The sequence below is a fragment of the Saccopteryx bilineata genome, chromosome 2, assembly GCF_036850765.1.
Source record: "Saccopteryx bilineata isolate mSacBil1 chromosome 2, mSacBil1_pri_phased_curated, whole genome shotgun sequence".
Taxonomy (NCBI): Eukaryota; Metazoa; Chordata; class Mammalia; order Chiroptera; family Emballonuridae; genus Saccopteryx; species Saccopteryx bilineata.
This window is the reverse complement of record NC_089491.1, coordinates 190,427,840-190,446,905: the sequence shown is the minus strand read 5'-3', so window position 1 is coordinate 190,446,905 and position 19,066 is coordinate 190,427,840. Positions and strand designations below refer to the sequence as shown.

Sequence of the window (19,066 nt, the reverse complement as noted above, 5' to 3'; positions counted from 1 at the left end):
ACAAATGCTGCATATTTTGTGAGAATCACTGGATTAGAGACTGGAGTGCCTAAAGATTTTGGGAGCCGCACAAGTTCTCACAGCCTGAACCTCATCTGCAGATGTGCTAGCTAACTTGGGCACATCAACATGCCGTGGGCATGGTGACCTGGGAGGTTGGGAGTCTGGCTGACTGTCATCACTGAGGACTCTGATTTTATCCCCATCTCTGGACTGCAGACTCCTGGATGACCTCGGACCATGTTTCAGATTCTACATCTAGAATGCAATGAACTTTGTTCTTTATCCACCTTCCACTGGAATAGAAACTTCATGAGAACAGGGTCCTGGCCTGCTTTGTTTTCTGCTGTCTCTCCAGGGCTTACAGCAGAGACTGGCCCAGAGCAGACACTTAGTATTTATTAAACAAACCAAGGTGTCCTGTTTTACACTTGTTGCTCATTGCTTTTGTGGCACTCACCATCTCCCTGGGGAGACGTGAGAGTTACGTGGCACAGGTGGAACAATGAGACCAGTAGAGTCAAGAGCTAAACCATGGGCAAGGGCAGGAAGTCAGTAGGCTCAAGGTCCTTGTGGACCAAGGCCTGAGGTTGGGCGGTGCCGCTGCATCTGCTGAGCAAAGGTCAGGCTGGCACAGGATGGGGGCTGGGCAAGTGTGGAAAACAGGAAAAATTTTAGCTTGCCCTAAGGACATGGGAAAACTGCTTGTTTTAAAAATCTCACTGAATTTTGTCTTAGCTGACTATTAAAGCATGGCCAAAGCCAACTGTAGCAGACCATCTCATGGTCTGGGTTAGGGGCGTTCCTCAGTATCTGGAAATGTTCAGCCATGTTGACACTTGCACAGTTTGTTGTCCATGGTCTTGAGACTTGACTTTCCTAAATATAGCCTGGATACCTCCTCCTTTAAGCTTGAGGCAGGTGACTGAGCAGGGGCCCAAATCTGGAGCCTCCTGACCGCTCTCTGAGAAAAGCCCCCACTAGTCATCACATTAAAACAAAACAAAAAAATCTCTTATAATAGATGTCCAGGATGGGCGTGCCTCCAGAGCTCCGGTGGGAGGTGACTTGCTTACTTAAGAGCTGAAGTCAGTAGGCAGAAATGTACATGAGCATCACCAGCCACAGCTGGGGGGACTTGATGAAGCTCTCTGTCACTGTCCAGGCTGCTCAGAACAATCCTGTAGATGCAGGCGACATTGATTGGATTAGCAGGCACTCAGGCACCAGGTGCTCAAACGGCAGCTGCTTGGCCATCTCCACTCAGGTCTGTCACATGTGTTCCAGGGTTGGGGTGAGGGTCCACTTCATGAGCTCCCACAGGCTCCTGTTGGCAACTTGAGAAAGGGCTCACACGACGGAGGCTTCCAGGAGAGGCACCCCTGTCCTTCAAACATACAAATGGCTTCTCCAGCAGGTCCCGTCTCTGATGAATCAGGCTTCTGCTGTACAGAGGATGTGGCTGCACAGCGTCGGAAGAGCCATTTGACCAATCTTTTCTAACAACACAGTAAAACCAAACCATATAATTGAGGCAAATAAATCTTTCAGGATTATGATTCCTGAAATTAGCTGTTTACTTTAATCAAATCATAAATAAGTTATCAACTCTGGATTTGATTATGTGCCTATAAAGATAACCAGGGAGGCAACATAAGTCATCATCTGTCGAACTCTTCTCATACAATGGTTGGCATTACAATGCACCAATTACAGTTTTATCAGGTGGTTAATTACCTGTGGTAAATGTGTTCGTGGGACAAGTGAAGATGGCTGTCAATGTTTGCTGACCACTTTAAAGCGCTGCCTGAGGGACGAGGGAGTCAAGGTGCCACAGCATGCAGACGTACTGACATCTGTGGTGTCATGTAAAAGCCAATCACGTTCTTTATGCTGAAACTTGTGTGTCTTTTTTTCCACCACAAGATGGCTCTGCATGGTTTCTTCTCAGAAACTTGTGTTTGCAAAGCACCATGAGCCCCGGACAAGTCGTCGGCAGAGCTGGGCACTCAACATGAAGCAGTGACTTCAGCCTAGTCTGTCTCCCTCCAGCACCCAGGGCCCCTGGCTGCCCTCCACACTGGGTGACAGCAGCATCTGGTGCCTGCACCCCGGCAGGGGCTGGCCTGTCTTGTTTATCGCATCTTCCCAGGTGGCAGGGCAGGGTAGGGCCTGCCACCTGCTGGGAAGTTCTGGGCCCGCTTATTCACTGGGGCATGCTGGGAGACCGAGACCGCAGGCTGAGTCTGTGGCATGTTCATGCCCTGTCAGTCTCCGAATGAGCAAAGAGCTACCTGCCCTGCCTGAGAGCATCCCCCTCCACCTGCAACAGTGGTGAATCTTTATATCATTTTTAATACATGACTTATTCCCTTTGGCTACTCCACCAAACTGGTGTAATTCAAAATTTGCTTTCCACTGGAATGTTAGCCACGTTCATATTCCTTCCCCCACCATTCTTAGTACCAACTCTGGTCAGTCCCCACTTTTAGGAAATCTGTGGATTTATCTTATTATCTCCAAAGTTTTTCTTTTCCTACCAGCCTAAATGCCTACAGATAGTCTCTGCCTTTGCCTGCTGAGTGCTGCCACGCACTGGCTGACTGACTTCTCTCTCTGACTTCTTGCCTCTGCTACATCAGTCACTAACCAAAGTCCTGCTCTCCAGCATCCAAGCTTTTGTTCAAATACAATTTGAACAACTTGTCTCTTGCTCTGTGCCCTTCTGGGATAATATGCTTTTTTTTTTTTTTTAAACTCCTTTCTGTCACTTTATTAAGGTTTTAGAATGGTGTTTCCCAATGCGGGGCCCATGTCCCACATGGGGGCAATTCGATAGTTAAGGGGGGCAATTTGAAAATGGACTCGACACGACTTTAACTCTTTCGCCCCGGGCCATTTAAATGCAATGCTAGATATTGGTGCCAAATTTAACAAAAAATGCAATTCTTAAATAATTGCGGAAAATAATTATTAAGTATAATTTCGTTTGACGAGACCAAAATATCAACTGGGTGATTGGCGTAGTCAAGTAAACTTCATCCTGGGTTCACCGCGGAGCGTGCCATCTGCCGCGGGGAACCCCGGACGTTTTAAAAACTCGCTAAACAACGCAGTTATTCTCACCTAATTGGCCCATCGCAATTTCTGTACTGTTTCACATCATTCAGTTGGTGTTAATTTGAAATAAGTGTCAGTCAAAACTGTTGTAAAAGCTCGTTGATTTAATAAATATACATATATATATTGTATAGATATAATTGGTAAGTATTAGATTTTATTTTTATCAACATTAAACTCTTTATTAAGTACTTCTTGCATCGGGGCTAGAAAGCACTAATATTTTATAAGTATTATTGGGGCTACAATAGTGCATGCATGACAATTTTAATTTTTTTTTTCTTTTTGCATTTTTCTGAAGCTGGAAACAGGGAGAGATAGTCAGACAGACTGCCGCATGCACCCAACCGGGATCCACCCGGCACACCCACCATGGGGCGATGCTCTGCCCACCAGCGGGGGTGCTCTGCCCATCCTGGGCGTCGCCATGTTGCGACCAGAGCCACTCTAGCGCCTGGGGCAGAGGCCACAGAGCCATCCCCAGCGCCCGGGCCATCTTTGCTCCAATGGAGCCTTGGCTGCGGGAGGGGAAGAGAGAGACAGAGAAGAAGGCGCGGCAGAGGGGTGGAGAAGCAAATGGGCGCTTCTCCTGTGTGCCCTGGCGGGGAATTGAACCCGGGTCCTCCGCACGCTACGCCGACGCTCTACCGCTGAGCCAACCGGCCAGGGCCGACAATTTTAATTTTAGAAGCGTAACTTTCCAGAAAATTTTGTCAAGTGGAAAAAATATAGATACCTTTTGATTTGTGGTAGTAGTGTGGTAAATGTGTTATATACATTTAAATAAATATAAATTTTTAGTATACGTTTACTCTATGTCACATTGAATATATTTTAACACACATTTTAATATTAGTTTTTTTGTTTTTGTTTTTTTTGTTTTTTTTTTGTACTTTTCTGAAGCTGGAAATGGGGAGAGACACTCAGACAGACTCCCGCATGCACCCGACCGGGATCCACCTGGCACGCCTACCAGGGGCGACGCTCTGCCCACCAGGGGGTGACGCTCTGCCCCTCCGGGGTGTCGCTCTGCCGCGACCAGAGCCACTCTAGCGCCTGGGGCAGAGGCCAAGGAGCCATCCCCAGCGCCTGGGCCATCTTTGCTCCAATGGAGCCTTGGCTGTGGGAGGGGAAGAGAGAGACAGAGAGGAAGGAGGGGGTGGGGGTGGAGAAGCAAATGGGCACTTCTCCTATGTGCCCTGGCCAGGAATCGAACCCGGGTCCCCCGCACGCCAGGCGGATGCTCTACCGCTGAGCCAACCGGACAGGGCCTTAATATTAGTTTTTAATTGATCTTATTTTTATTTCTTATAGCCCATAGTAAAATGAGTGGTGCAAGCAAGAAAAAAACTCATCAATATTCGGAGGAATATTTAAAATTTGGGTTCATACCCGCTGTTCATGATGAGCGGTTTCCTTTTTGTCTTTTATGCCAGCAATGCTTGACCAACGAATCAATGAAACGAGGTTGTCTTGAGGCGTATTTGAAGGCGAAACATAGTGCTCATATTAATTCAGATTTGAGTTACTTTAAAACTTTAAAGAGGCCTGACCTGTGGTGGCGCAGTGGGATAAAGCGTCGACCTGGAACACTGAGGTCGCCGGTTCGAAACCTTGGGCTTGCCTGGTCAAGGCACATATGGGAGTTGATGCTTCCTGCTCCTCCCCCTTCTCTCTCTCTCTGTCTCTCTCTCTCACTCCTCTCTCTCTAAAAAAATCAATAAATAAAATATTAAAAAAAAAACTTTAAAGAAAAATTTTGAAAAAAGAACAACATTAAAGTCTCTATTTACTGCTCATACTTCAACTACTAATCGTGTTCTTGAGGCTAATTATCAAATTTCTTTATTCATTGCTAAAACTGGAGAAAATCACACTATAGGAGAGAATTTAATAAAACCGTCAATATCAGCATTTCTTAAAACGGTTCTTGAAAAAGATGACAAAGATGTAAAAGCTATGCCACTCAGTGACAATACTGTTAGCAGAAGAATAGACGAAATGAGTGAGGATATTGAAAAACAACTTATTGAAAAGCTGAAGACAAGAAAATTCTCCTTGCAAATGGATGAATCAATTTTGAGAGACAGTGAGGCAGTATTGATAACTTACGTAAGATCTATTGATAAAGGATATTTTGCTGAAGAAATGTTGTTCTGTAAAAGATTAGAAAGCACCACTACCTCCAAAGATATATATAATAAGCTAAAAAACTACTTAGATGTCAATGATATACCAATGAAAAATATAACATCTTGTGCTGCAGATGGTGCTCCCAATATGATGGGCAAGAAAAATGGCTGCTTAAAATTGATGAAAGATGCGAATCCAGAAATGATTCTTGTGCATTGTGTTATTCATAGGGAAAACTTGGTAGCTAAAAACATCTCGCCTGTTCTGAATGAAGTATTACATACAGTAATAAAGCGTGTTGGCCCTGGCCGGTTGGCTCAGTGGTAGAGCGTCGGCCTGGCATGCAGAAATCCCAGGTTCGATTCCCAGCCAGGGCACATAGGAGAAGCACCCATCTGATTCTCCATCCCTCCCCTTCTCCTTCCTCTCTGTCTCTCTCTTCCCCTCCCGCAGCGAGGCTCCATTGGAGCAGAGATGGCCTGGGTGCTGGGGATGGCTCCTTGGCCTCTGCTCCAGGCGCTAGAGTGGCTCTGGTCGCAACAGAGTGACGCCCCGGAGGGGCAGAGCATCACCCCCTGGTGGGCAGAGCATCGCCCCCTGGTGGGCGTGCCGGGTGGATCCTGGTCCGGCATATGCGGGAGTCTGTCTGACTGTCTCTCCCCTTTTCCAGCTTCAGAGAATTACAAAAAAAAAAAAAAAATAGATAAATAAAGTGTGTTAATGCTATTAAAGCTAGTGCCAAATGTGAGCGTCTTTTCAAGCTATTTTGTGAAGAACAAAATGAAGACCATGTGAGACTTTTACTTCATATTGAAGTAAAATGGCTATCTAAAGGAAACTGTTTGAATAAAGCGTCGACCTGGAACACTGAGGTCGCCAGTTCGAAACCTTGGGCTTGCCTGGTCAAGGCACATATGGGAGTTGATGCTTCCTGCTCCTCCCCCTTCTCTCTCTCTCTCTCTGTCTCTCTCTCTCACTCCTCTCTCTCTAAAAAAATCAATAAATAAAGGAAACTGTTTGAAAAGATTTATGGAACTGTTTGATACTCTTAGTGATTTTTTTAAGCGACAAACCTGAAATGAAGTATCTGTTAACAATAGATGGTAAAGCATTTGTGAGTTATTTAGCCGATATCTTTGAAAAACTAAATATATTAAATAAGCAACTTCAAGGAACAAATAAAACTCTTGTCGATGCAAAAGCAAAGATATTTGGTTTCATTACCAATATTGAGTTATGTCAGAAACATATGAACAACAAAAACTTTAAACAGTTTCATTGGCTCCAAAAATGTGAAGTAACTGATACCGCTTTACTTGTTATTGTCAATCATTTGAATATTCTATCGGCTGATTTAAAAGAAAGATTTTCTGATTTAAAACAAATTGATTTCCCAACATGGATGATGCAGCCAATGTTAGTGGATTTGTCTGATATATCAAATATGCAGTATCAAGAAGAACTCGCTGAATTGCAAAATGATGAGTCAGTTAAAGCTTTATTTAATATCAAAGGAGCGATGGCATGGCTTTGTGAGGAAACAGAAATCAAATACCCAAATTCAACCAAATGTGCAAGAAAACTATTGCTGGCCTGACCTGTGGTGGCGCAGTGGATAAAGCGTCGACCTGGAAATGCTGAGGTCGCTGGTTCAAAACCCTGGGCTTGCCTGGTCAAGGCACATATGGGAATTGATGCTTCTAGCTCCTCCCCCTTTCTCTCTCTGTCTCTTCTCTCTGTCTCTCTCTGTCTCTCCCTCTCCTCTCTAAAATGAATAAATTTAAAAAAAGAAAGAAAAAAAAATTAAAAAAAAAAAAAAAGAACACTATTGCTACCGTTTCCATCTTCATTTTTAGCTGAATGTGGATTTAGTGCTGTAAATGATTTACTGGTAAAAAAAAAGAAAGAAATTGGCTGGATATAACACAACATGGAGACTTGAGACTAAAGCTAACCAAATTGGAACCTAATATAAAATCTCTGTGCAGCAAGCATCAAGCTCAAGGATCACACTAAATTAAAATAATAAATTAATATAGAAAAATCTGTATTAAAATTATTTGGAATTTAAATTTCTGTTTTTCATTATATGTTTTGAAATTTTACTTACTGTGTTTTGTTAACAGTTTCATAGTGATTTCTTCCTAGAACCTATCATTTATGTTTATTAAGTGAACAAATCAATTTTTTAATGTTAAAAATTATGTATGTTACATGGGGGGGACATAAAAATTTTAGAAAGGTTAAGGTGGGGCATGGCACAAAACACTGTTTTAGAAGGAAGCAGTCAATGTCTGTGTTTGAGCCACCAACATAATAAGAAGGCAAAAGAAAGTAAGCCCTTTGCACGTAGTAACTCAATTTACTCCTCATGATAACCCTGTACGGTAGCCTCAATTTTCAGATGAGGAAACTGAGCTCCAGAAGAGTTGACTGCTTTGACCTAGTTCACACAGCTAGAAGGTGGATGTCAGCAAGAATCCAGTGCCAGATCCCTTTTCTTCATTCCCTACAAGGTCGCGTCACCTTCTCCTGACCCCAGATGCACTTCTTTCTTCTTGGTTTACTTTGTATCTCGGTGGGGAGCTCTGCAGCTCCCCGAGAAAGAGCACAGGGAAGTAAAATGTGGGAGACCTTGTACATCTAAAAATATCTTTTGTGTACCCTCATACTTAATAGATGGTTTGGTTAAGTATGGGAATTTTAAGTTTGAAATATTGTTTCCTCAGGATTTTGACCCTCAGGGTAAAACAAAAAGTTTTACAAGAAGGAAAGAGAGGTCACTATGTACCACATGGATCAGATGTTAGTAGCGGCCTGACCTGTGGTTGCCCAGTGGATAAAGCGTCAACCTGGAATGCTGAGGTTGCCGGTTCAAAACCCTGGGCTTGCCTGGTCAAGGCACATATGGGAGTTGATGCTTCCTGCTCCTCCCTCCCACCCCCTCTCATTCTCTCTCCTCTCTAAAAATTAATAAAAGTAAAAAAAAAAAAATTAGATGTTAGTAGCATTGATATAATTACATTAGTAAAAATATGGAAGTTGGCTCTGGCCGGTTGGCTCAGTGGTGGAGCGTCAACCTGGTGTGCAGAAGTCCCGGGTTTGATTCCCGGTCAGGGCACATAGGAGAAGCACCCATCTGCTTCTCCACCCCTCCCCCTCTCCTTCCTCTCTGTCTCTCTCTTCCCCTCTTGCAGCCGAGGCTCCATTGGAGCAAAGATGGCCCGGGCACTGGGGATGGCTCCTTGGCCTCTGCCCCAGGCGCTAGAGTGGCTCTGGTCGCAACAGAGCAACGCCCCGGAGGGGCAGAGCATCGCCCCCTGGTGGGCAGAGCATCGCCCCTGGTGGGTGTGCCGGGTGGATCCCGGTCGGGTGCATGCGGGAGTCTGTCTGAGTGTCTCTCCCCGTTTCTAGCTTCAGAAAAATACAAAAAGAAAAAAAAAATGTGTGGTGGGGCACAAGCTTTACCACTCTGATTCAATCCCCTTATCTGTAAAATGGGAACATACAGAACCCAGGGATTGCGGGAGTATTAAATGAATTAATACATGTGAAATGCTTAGAACAATGCCTGTTATGTTGTAAATTGTGTATAAGAGTAACCTAATATTGTTATTTTATTACCATTTAGGAGAATGGAATGAGGTGTGTGTGTGTCTTAATCTTTATATTCCATAGGAGAAACCAACAGAGAATGCCTAAAAATGAAAAACCAGGAAGTAGCACTATAAGAATGTTACTTAGAGATGTAAAGAAACATACCAAAAACTAAAAGCTAAGATGAATGTAAAGTGGTTGTTTCTGGAGAACAAGAAATTGGAGGAAGCCTGGGGTGGGGGTAGGGGAGAGAGAGGCATTTTGTTTTACATAATAAGCCTTATAAAATGATGTGACTCTTGGTGCCCTAGAAGTGGATTCCGAGACCAGGAGTAGTGTGAAGTATTTATCAAGTGCTGTCACAGGAAAAAGTAGAGGAACTGGCCAGGACAGGGGAGACAGGGCACAGCTTGGCTTGACCTCACCATAGCACACCCTGGGCTAAGGAACAGGTGCTCCGCACCCACAGGAGCAAGAGGCTTCCTGCAGTCCCATGGTGAGCCTCTGGGGATAGTCTTGGGTGCTGATACCCAGAAGGCTGGTGATAGGCCTCAGAAATGTAAAGCATTTGGCGTGGTAGCCTGTAAAGAACAGAAAGTCCTAAAAATATAGTTCAAACTCTCCAATTTGTATTTCCAGCCAAACCATCCCAAACTTATATTTCCAATGGGACAGGCAATAAACCCAATTTGTCCCACCGCAGGGGACTGTGGCTGGATGCTGCTGGTGAATTCTTCCTCAGAATGTCTGTTGTTTTTTCAGGGCACCAAAATACCTCAGCACACACTTTCCAGCATGAAGGGGAGAAATCGTTGTAGGGTGGGGTCTTTCTTGAACTCTGAAATCACGCCATTGTCATGGTCCCCCTAAGTGCTTTAAGTAGAAACAATAGTCTTGAAGTAAAGTTTAGCACAGTTATAATAGTTAAATAATACTGTTTTTTGTAAGTACAACACTAACAAAATATTTTTTTTCTTGCTCACAGTAACTTGGAGACAGAAAAACTGCACCTTCAGTTCTCTCCGGAGGACCTTCACTGCCTTCCCTCCACATTTACATACTTGCATTTACCACTCAAGAGAAGTTTATTAAAAAGTTTGTACATGATGACATAATTAAAACTCATAGTCTTTCTTCACCAACCCTGCTATGAACAAGGGGCAATGTCATACTAATGTTTTTAGCACTGAAATGGCACTGGCCAAGGGGCCCCAGCTGTCGGCTGGACGGCTCTTGAGTACTCTGCTGAGCGACAGGTGTGGCTGACTCACACCTCACACAGAGCACCCCTTAAATATCCAGAGAAGTCAACCTGAAGCCATTATAGCAAGTTCTCTCCCATTATCGCTGATGCTGTAATCATAGCAGTCTCCCAGCATCTTTTAGCAACTAGATGACAGAATCTCCCTCTGCCAATTTCTGGAAGAAAGACTGGGTAGTATGACAAGAGGGGATGAAAGAGAGGAGAGGCCACTGGAGCTCGTGTAGCTAGGAGGGAGAGCTGGTGGCCTTTGTGAGAGGTCAGATAAGCTGGAGGTCACTGTCCATATACCACAGTGAGCCCAAGGAAGGTGACAGTCATGACCACACAGTGAAGGAGATAAAAGAACAAGATCCCGAGTTCAGAAAAGAGAGAGCCCAGAATGCTGGTCCCCAACAGAGCCCTGCACCTCCCCATGTCCACGTGTTTCAGCTGGTCCCCATTTCTAAGGAGATTTAATAAATATTTTTTGAGTGAATGGATGTTTCAAAGTATATTTTAAAATTTGCCGTGTTTTTGCTCTATGCCGTGGGTAAGCAGTACTAATGACTCTGTAGTCTCAAGAAACATGCAGGTTTCTCTCGAAAACATAATTGATAAATAAACACCTCCACTTACTAGTAAAGGGACTCCTCAACAGGACTATGTGGAACCCACAGATATGCAGACAAGGAGTCATTCAGGAGAGGTGACTTAGGGATCAAAGCACAGGTGTGTGGCCATTAGACAGCTGACACAGAACGTCCTGTGTAAAAACACTAGCTTCCTTACATGTGAGTAAGAACAATAATATCTTCCTTACAAATTTAGGATAAAAGGAGATGGTGCGTTTAAATACTTCATATAGAAATTAGACAAAAACTTACCTAAAATAGTTAAGAAAAGGATGTGTGTGTGAGGGGTGGGGGTGGTGGCGGAGTATTTTAAAGCCTTTCATAGACCACAGAAAACTTGTGAAGCATGAAAGAAAATTTAAAAAATCATTGGCAGGCCAGAAAGCAATAATTAGGTCTTTTGTTCCAGCCCAAAATTGATGTTTGGTATGAAATGTTATCTGGACCAGTAAATGTTTGACCAAGGGAAATGCCACAAAAATTCCACTGTTATTTCTGTTGCTTTATCACAGTGGTGGGAAAGGTATTATTGATTCAGTCAAGAAATATTGATTGGCGCCTGACCAGACGGTGGCGCAGTGGATATAGCGTCAGACTGAGATGCAGAGGACCAAGGTTCGAGACCCGGAGGTCGCCAGCTTGAGCGCAGGCTCATCTGGCTTGAGCAAAGCTCACCAGCTTGGACCCAAGGTCTCTGGCTAGAGCAAGCAGTTTCTCGGTCTGCTGAAGGCCCGCGGTCAAGGCACATATGAGAAAGCAACCAATGAACAACTAAGGTGTCCCAACAAAAAACTAATGATTGATGCTTCTCATCTCTCTCCATTCCTGTCTGTCTGTCCCTGTCTATCCCTCTCTCTGACACACTCTCTCTGTCTCTGTAAAACAAAAACAAACCAATATATATATATAATAAGTAAAAGACATAAAAAAAAGAAATATTGATTGGCACCTGCTGTGTGCCAGACCCTGTGCTAGGTACTAGGGATACTGGGGTGCCAGGAGACATGGTGCCTTTCTTCCAGAGCTTGCAAAGACCTGCCGGGGAAGACAGCTGTGGTAAAGTATGCAGAGTGCTGGGGAGGGGCGGATTGCAGAGTACTGTTGGGTATGGAGTGGGCCACTTGGCCATCTGGAGCCTGTCTGTCAAGCTCTTTGGAGGAACTGACCCTTAAGCTGCCACTAATAAACTGACATTTGCTGCTTGTGAGGGACAGTGAGATGCAAGAAGGATAGAGTGACATGAACCAGGTGAAGAGGATGTGTGAGGTCTGAAGGGAAGGTAGAGAGGCAGGTGTGAACAGTGAAGGGTGCTTGGAGGGCTTGGATTGGTGGAAGCGAGACAGGGGGCCAGGAGGTAATGTGGGCTTCTTTGAGGCCTTGCAGGGGAACCTGTAAGGAAGCATAGCTTTACCTAAAGGCCTAAAGGCCTAAAGGCCATGGGACGTTCCTGGAATCCCTGCCTTTGGGAAGGGTCCCTTAGCCCAGGGGTAGTCAACCTTTTTATCCCTACCTCCCACTTTTGTTTCTCTGTTAGTAGTAACATTTTCTTTTTTTTCTTTTTAAAATTTTTTTATTTTTTTGTATTTTTCTGAAGTTAGAAATGGGGAGGCAGTCAGACAGACTCCCTCATGTGCCTGACCGGGATCCACCCAGCATGTCCACCAGGGGGCGATGCTCTGCCCATCTGGGGCGTTGCTCTGTTGCAACCAGAGCCATTCTAGAGCCTGAGGCAGAGGCCACAGAGCCATCCTCAGCGCCCAGGCCAACTTTGCTCCAATGGAGCCTTGGCTGCAGGAGGGGAAGAGAGAGACAGAGAGGAAGGAGAGGGGGAGGGGTGGAGAAGCAGATGGGCACTTCTCCTGTGTACCCTGGCCAGGAATCGAACCTGGGACTCCTTCACGCCAGGCCGACGCTCTACCACTGAGCCAACCAGCCAGGGCTACTATGTTAGTAGTAAAATTTTCTAACCACCCACCGGTTCCACAATAATGGTGATTTATAAAATAGGGAAGTAACTTTACTTTATAAAGTTTATAAAGCAGAGTTACAGCAAGTTAAAGCATATAATAATAATTACTTACCAAGTACTTTATGTTGGATTTTTGCTAAGTTTGGCAGAATAAATCTTTATAAAACAACTTAACTATAGTTAAATATATATATATATATATATATATATATATATATATTTTTTTTTTTTTCATTTTTCTGAAGCTGGAAACAGGGAGAGACAGTCAGACAGACTCCCGCATGCGCCCGGCCGGGATCCACCCGGCACGCCCACCATGGGGCGATGCTCTGCCCACCAGGGGGCGATGCTCTGCCCATCCTGGGCATTGCCATGTTGCGACCAGAGCCACTCTAGCGCCTGGGGCAGAGGCCACAGAGCCATCCCCAGTGCCCGGGCCATCTTTGCTCCAATGGAGCCTTGGCTGCGGGAGGGAACGAGAGAGACAGAGAGGAAAGTGCGGCGGAGGGGTGGAGAAGCAAATGGGCGCTTCTCCTGTGTGCCCTGGCCGGGAATCGAACCCGGGTCCTCCGCACGCTAGGCCGACGCTCTACCGCTGAGCCAACCGGCCAGGGCTAAATCTATATTTTTATTTATACTTTGGTTGCTCTGCTACCGCCCACCATGAAAGCTGGAACGCCCACTAGTGAGCGGTAGGGACCAGGTTGACTATCACTGCCTTAGCTGTAGTGTGGGGAAAGGCTTTGGGAGGGTGAGCCTGGTTGCAGGCACCTGAGATCAGGTGGGATGATGGTGGCAGTGGAGCTGAAGAGGAATGGATGGATTCTACTCCTAAAGTAAACCAAGAAGCCACTCATAAATGGGGCAAGGACTCTCTAGAGATGCCTGCTCACCTCTTTCAAGGGTGTCTCTGGTGGCTCAGTGAAACACACTGGCAAGGAGAGGTTATCAAACGCAAAAGTCTTGCATGGCTGTGGATGGAAAGGGCACATTCCAGAGCCTGACCCACTCTGTGGGTAATCAGAGAGCAGTGAGGCCTCACTCAGTAGACGGAATGAGTGGTTAAGCACTAGCCTGTACGGTACCCTGATGGAGCTGTTACAACCACAGGGAAACATGATAATCAGACCTAAACAAGAGGAGGGCTAGCTAGAGAAGCCAGTTAGAACTACACAATGAGTGGCCAACTAAGAACAAAATGGTAGTGAATGTAAGTACTGTCTACTAGATGATTCCAAAAGTCCATGTGGGTGACATTCAAACAACGGATGCTGAGAGGGTGAGAAATCTGCTGACAGTACAGCTGGAAGCAAGGACAGAGAGCTCTAGGTGACAGCCTGGGGGACCTCTCCTAATTGGGCAATTAGACAATCAGTGACTGCCAGAGGTTCCCTGAGGGATGATGTCAGTGAAGGTTTTATTGAGAATATGGCCAAGGGGTGGAATCTCTCTTGCACAATCACAAGGCAAAGTGGAAAAAACTTTTCTTAACTATTGTCTTCCAGCTCCCTTTGGGTTGACCTTGACCAATGTACTAGTGCTCATTCATTCACATTTTGTTTGAGCCAATATTTGAGAACAGAGTATCAGTAACAATTTACAGATGCACAGCACTTCATGGTAGGCAAAAAGACAGAAAATATCTTCAGCCTTCTTCATGGAAGGGACAGTCACATGGAAAAGAGCAGGTGCAAAGCTGAGATGAGTAGATACAATCTTCTAGCCAGAACAGGCATACCAGAGTTCTGTCTAGGTTAATGCACAAAACCCACAGTTTTATCCCTTCTAGGCAGAAGTTGCCTGGGCCTGGGGAGGAGCCTGAGTGCCAGGTGGGCCAAAGACTCTTTCAGGAATCATTAGCCATGGGGCATTAAGGAGTCAGATTATGTAAGGTGCAGGCTGCTTGGGTTGAGCCAAAACACTTGGAAAACCACAGTCACAGGGGCAGAAACTCTGAACCTCATTAGAGAAGCTGATCGGGATAGAAAGGCAGGGATGATCAGACTGTGAAGGCCTGAAGCCTGGGAGAGAGGGGGGAAGGGAAGGAGACAGAGAGATGAGAAATGGGGTGGATGGGTGGGAGAGAGAGAGAGAGAGAGAGAGAGAATAGCCAGATGGAGATGGTGAGATTGTTTAACTTATAAATTATTTGGGTTTGAAGTCACTGCTTAAAGTTCAAGTAAAAAGAAACATCTATTCATCATTTAGAAATGCAGGACATTGGAAAACACATTGAGTAAATAGCAGAGAGGAAAGAGGTGAAGCAATGGGTCAGTTCACAGGAAAGAAAGATAAGAAAAAAGGCCTGGCCTGGATCCTATACATGGCTTTATATGCAGAGTTGTTAGTACAACTAAAAGTTGGTGGTAAAGGGGCCTAGCACAGGGGGTGGAGATTAAATATAATCTCATTTGTTCCAAAAATGACTGTAGCAGGTGGATGTTAAACATCCAGTGTGAAAATGAGAAAAGAGTCAACACAAGGGAAACTGTTTAAGACTTCTGGAACTGTAGGAGGAATGTATGTGGACTTGTATCCTGAGGAGGGGCTGGAGCGGCCCCTGAGGAAATCAACAAGGGGATGTATGTCCCAGACAGCCTCTCAGTTTTCATGTGACAGATGTTATCATCATCATCAAAACTTTAAAGAGGAGAAGACTGAGGCTCAGGCATGAGTTTGATGTGAGGTTCCAGGTCAGGACTGACTGTTGGGACCTGTCTTGATTTCTGCAGGAACTTATTCCTAAGATTCAGACAAGGTCTTCCTTAATGATTTGGAACGATGCAGGCTGTGAAAAATACAAACCTGGTGGATCGGACCATCCATCGGTTTATTCTTATCCAAGGACATCCTTTAAATATGGGTCTTCATAAATCGAGATATGTAACAATATTCATTTAAGCCTGTACACAGTGCTTTTCAAATTTTCATTTCTGTCAAATCACCTGGAGGCCTCTCTGATCCAAGTAGGTCTAAGGCTGTTATTTCTAATGATGCTGCTGGTTCACAAACCACACTTTGGGCAGCAAGGCCTTATGGAAATGGTTCCCAAACTTTTCTGCTCATTGGAGTCACCCAGGGCCCAGAGAGTTTCTAAACTACTGATGCCTGTTTCCCGCGCCCAGAAATTGTGATTTGATTGGTCCGGGGTATGCCCTGGGCTTAGGGGTTTTAAAAGGTCGCCCTGTGATTTTAACCTGCAGTCAAATTTCGGAGGCACTGTCTGGGACTTGCAGAGGGAGCGTGTAGATTGCACAAAAGGAAATGAATCCCTAAAGAAGACATCATGATAACCTGGTAAAAAGAGGGCAGTTTAAATTTTGCAAGGTTAGTCCTTCGAATAGGGTGGTGGCGGGTGGGAAACTTGTCACATTTAATCAGTGTCTCGCAGTCTGTTGAGGCCCAAAGGACCTTTGGCTGTGGAGGAGGATGCCAGCTGCAGGCTCTACCGTCACCTAAAGCGGAAAGACCCCAGGCGCGGCGGGGCTTCTCGGAGCATGCGCATGCGCGGCGCTAGCGCGGGGCGGAGCCTGCTTCCCGCACGCAGGCGCGCAAATACTGCTCCTCCGGAAGTCTCATTCCCGGAACTGCGCCGAGTCGGTGGTAGGGCCCGCCCAGATCCGCGGGCGCGAGACCCGGCGTGGGTTCCGCGCGGTCCGTTAACCCGCAGGTGGCTCGACTAGTGGCTGAGCGCCTGGCCCCGGGCGCCCTGGAGCCGCCGGCCTCAGTTGCCTTGGCGGTTTCATCTCTGACCATCGTTGATGCGTTCATCCGGGCGGGCGAGAGCCCCGCGCCGCCGCTCCCCGCGCAGCCCAGGTTTATCTGCTCCTTCCCGAACTGCAGCGCCAATTACAACAAGGCCTGGAAGCTAGACGCGCACCTGTGCAAGCACACGGGGGAGGTAACGAGGCCGGAGGTGTGGCTGCAGAGGGGTCCGCCAGGTGGGGTCCGCCCGCGCGGTCGGGGGACAGCGCGTGGGTGCGCAGGGTCGCAGGCCTCTTTGCAGGACGTGTTCAGCTTTGGCGCCGTGGATCACAGAAGCTAACTGGCCACGCCTTAGCTTAGGGAAGAAGGAGCTGAGGAGGTAGACCAGAAGTTCTAGGACCGAAGTATCCTTGCCACGGGCTCGGCGTTTACTGAGCAACCTTTTCCCCTTATTTCATCTGGACTCTGCCTCTCCCCCCCCCCCCCCGTCATCTGTAAATACATGCACGATTGGAGGTCCCCACTCCAACAGACACCTGTCATAAGCACCTCTCTCCCGAAACTTGTGTGGAGGATAAAACTTCAAGGACTGGAGGTTTAGCAAGCAGCACGCATTCATTCTTTCAAAACTACCATTCTAGCCCTGGAGAGAAAGCAGTGAACAAAACAGGCATGGCTTCTGTTGCCACGGACCTTATGCTTTAAGCAGGGCAGATAAAGCAATGGGTAGGAGTGAGACACAGTAAAACGAGGGCTGTTGGAGGGTGCGCTGGAAAGGCCTCTTTCTGGTCCTGAATGAGAAGGAAAGGATCCAGCCTTGCAACCATTAGAGGGCAAAACAGTCTGGGCAGAAAAACTGCAGCGAGAGCTTGTGGTCCTGGCAGGGAAGGCAGGCCTGTGTTCTTGCGTGGGATCCATACAAGAGGAGCTTTGAGAAGCGGGCCTGGTGGGATCATTTGTAGGCCAGGGTACAAACAGGTTTGGAGTGTGGGTTTTACTTTGATGGCCTTAGGAATACTTTGGAGAAAAGTTGAGGGAAGGTAGGCTCGTGGAGGCCAAGGAATCTGTCCAATTTTCAAGTTTTGGGCAGAGCCTGTACTCACACTGTCTCAGCAAAAGGCCCTTAATTTCTTAAGAGGTCTGCAGTCCCTACTGTTCCTCCTAGCATCTACTCAACTTAGAGGCCACTTCTCTATGTGGCCTAATGACACATTCTCCTTACACCTCCAGCATTTCAAGACTGACCCTTTCCTTCTCAGGGCCTTCTTTTCTAGCTCTTCCTCTTCCTCACTGACCCTTTTCACTGGCTCTTGCCCACTATCTGTCTCCTTGGTAGGCTGACTGGGTTCACTCATGACATCCATGACCCTTTGCCTCCTGCCCTTCTTACCTATCTTATCCCTCAAATTCTGAGCTCTAGAACTAATATGAGCAAATTAGAGCTTACCTTTAATTTTAGACACATAATATTATATTTTGGCTATTGGCGCTATCAGCTTCCTTCATGCAGGCTGGAAAACTTTGTGGTTCCAAATCTCACATGTTGATTAATTTGACAAGTATTGACTTAGCTTACTCCATGACAGGAGCTGTGCAAAGTTCTGTGGATCTGCCCCTAGTGATATGGCTCATCTGTTTTCCTGTCCATTTGCTTTGCTACTAATACTGTCATTTGAAGCTTTGGTACCTCCCTGCTGGACTGTTGTGGTTCATTTTACATAGTAAATAGGCAAAACTGGTTATTAGGAGGACATGTTTGGCCCTTCTTACAGATTCAGAATGGAGTCCTCTCCTCCCAACAACTAGGTCTCAAGTGGTGGTTGCAGTTAGGGCTGTGAGCTTTGCGTTACCCTGGCACCTGTGAACTTTTTCAGGTGTGACACATTTTCCTGAAGCTGTGCCAGCCATTCCCTTAGCACACACATTGGGCTTGTCCAGTATGAAGTAGAACCTGCACGCTCTCCCCTAGGCTTCCAATGGGTGCACATATGTGTGGGAGAATTCTGTGTACATAGGCCACGCTAATAGGCAAGTAATCTTTAGGAGCAGATTCACCAACTGTGAAGGCTGCCTGCTTATTACATATCAGTATATATATCATAAAGCCTAGTCTGCTGCAGTCTTTGTTGAGAAGTTGTGGCATTGATGTATAACTTCATATAGGACTCCCTTGTCTTGCCTTGGTGTAGCAGGTGCTCAACACTTAGTGGAAACCATCTCTGGAGACAGAGCCCATAGCTTTACCGATTAGACATTTGAGGACTTTAAATAATACCAGAATTACTGACCTGGGCAGAATTGACATGTTTTTTTCTTTCCTTCCTGCTAGAGACCCTTTGTTTGTGACCATGAAGGGTGTGGCAAAGCCTTTGTCAGAGACTACCACCTGAGACGCCATGCCCTGCTTCACACTGGAGAGAAACCCTTTGTGTAAGTAAAGAGCTGGGTTTAGGCCTAGGAAGTGGTTGGCACACTGACCTGGTTAGAAAACTGATTGATAGTTACCTCAAAATCAAGAGAATGTAAGCTTCACTTGCACCTCCTGGTATAATAGGAGACAAGGTTATTTTTTGTGTTGTTTTTTTTCCCCCCCGAAGTTAGAAGCAAGGAGGCGGTCAGACAGACATGCGCCCGACCAGGATCCACCCGGCATGCCCACTAGGGGCG

The 19,066-nt window shown here is 46.1% G+C and overlaps 1 protein-coding gene across 1 annotated transcript in view; it reads left to right on the top strand.

Moving 5' to 3' along the window:
* The window catches only part of GTF3A (general transcription factor IIIA), a 42,291-nt gene that overhangs the window by 9,336 nt on the left and 13,889 nt on the right, over positions 1 to 19,066 (top strand). Inside the window, exons 2-3 of the mRNA XM_066254425.1 lie at positions 16,302 to 16,595; positions 18,729 to 18,829. Coding sequence (XP_066110522.1) covers positions 16,302 to 16,595; positions 18,729 to 18,829 — 395 coding nt within the window. The remainder of the gene's footprint in view (positions 1 to 16,301; positions 16,596 to 18,728; positions 18,830 to 19,066) is intronic.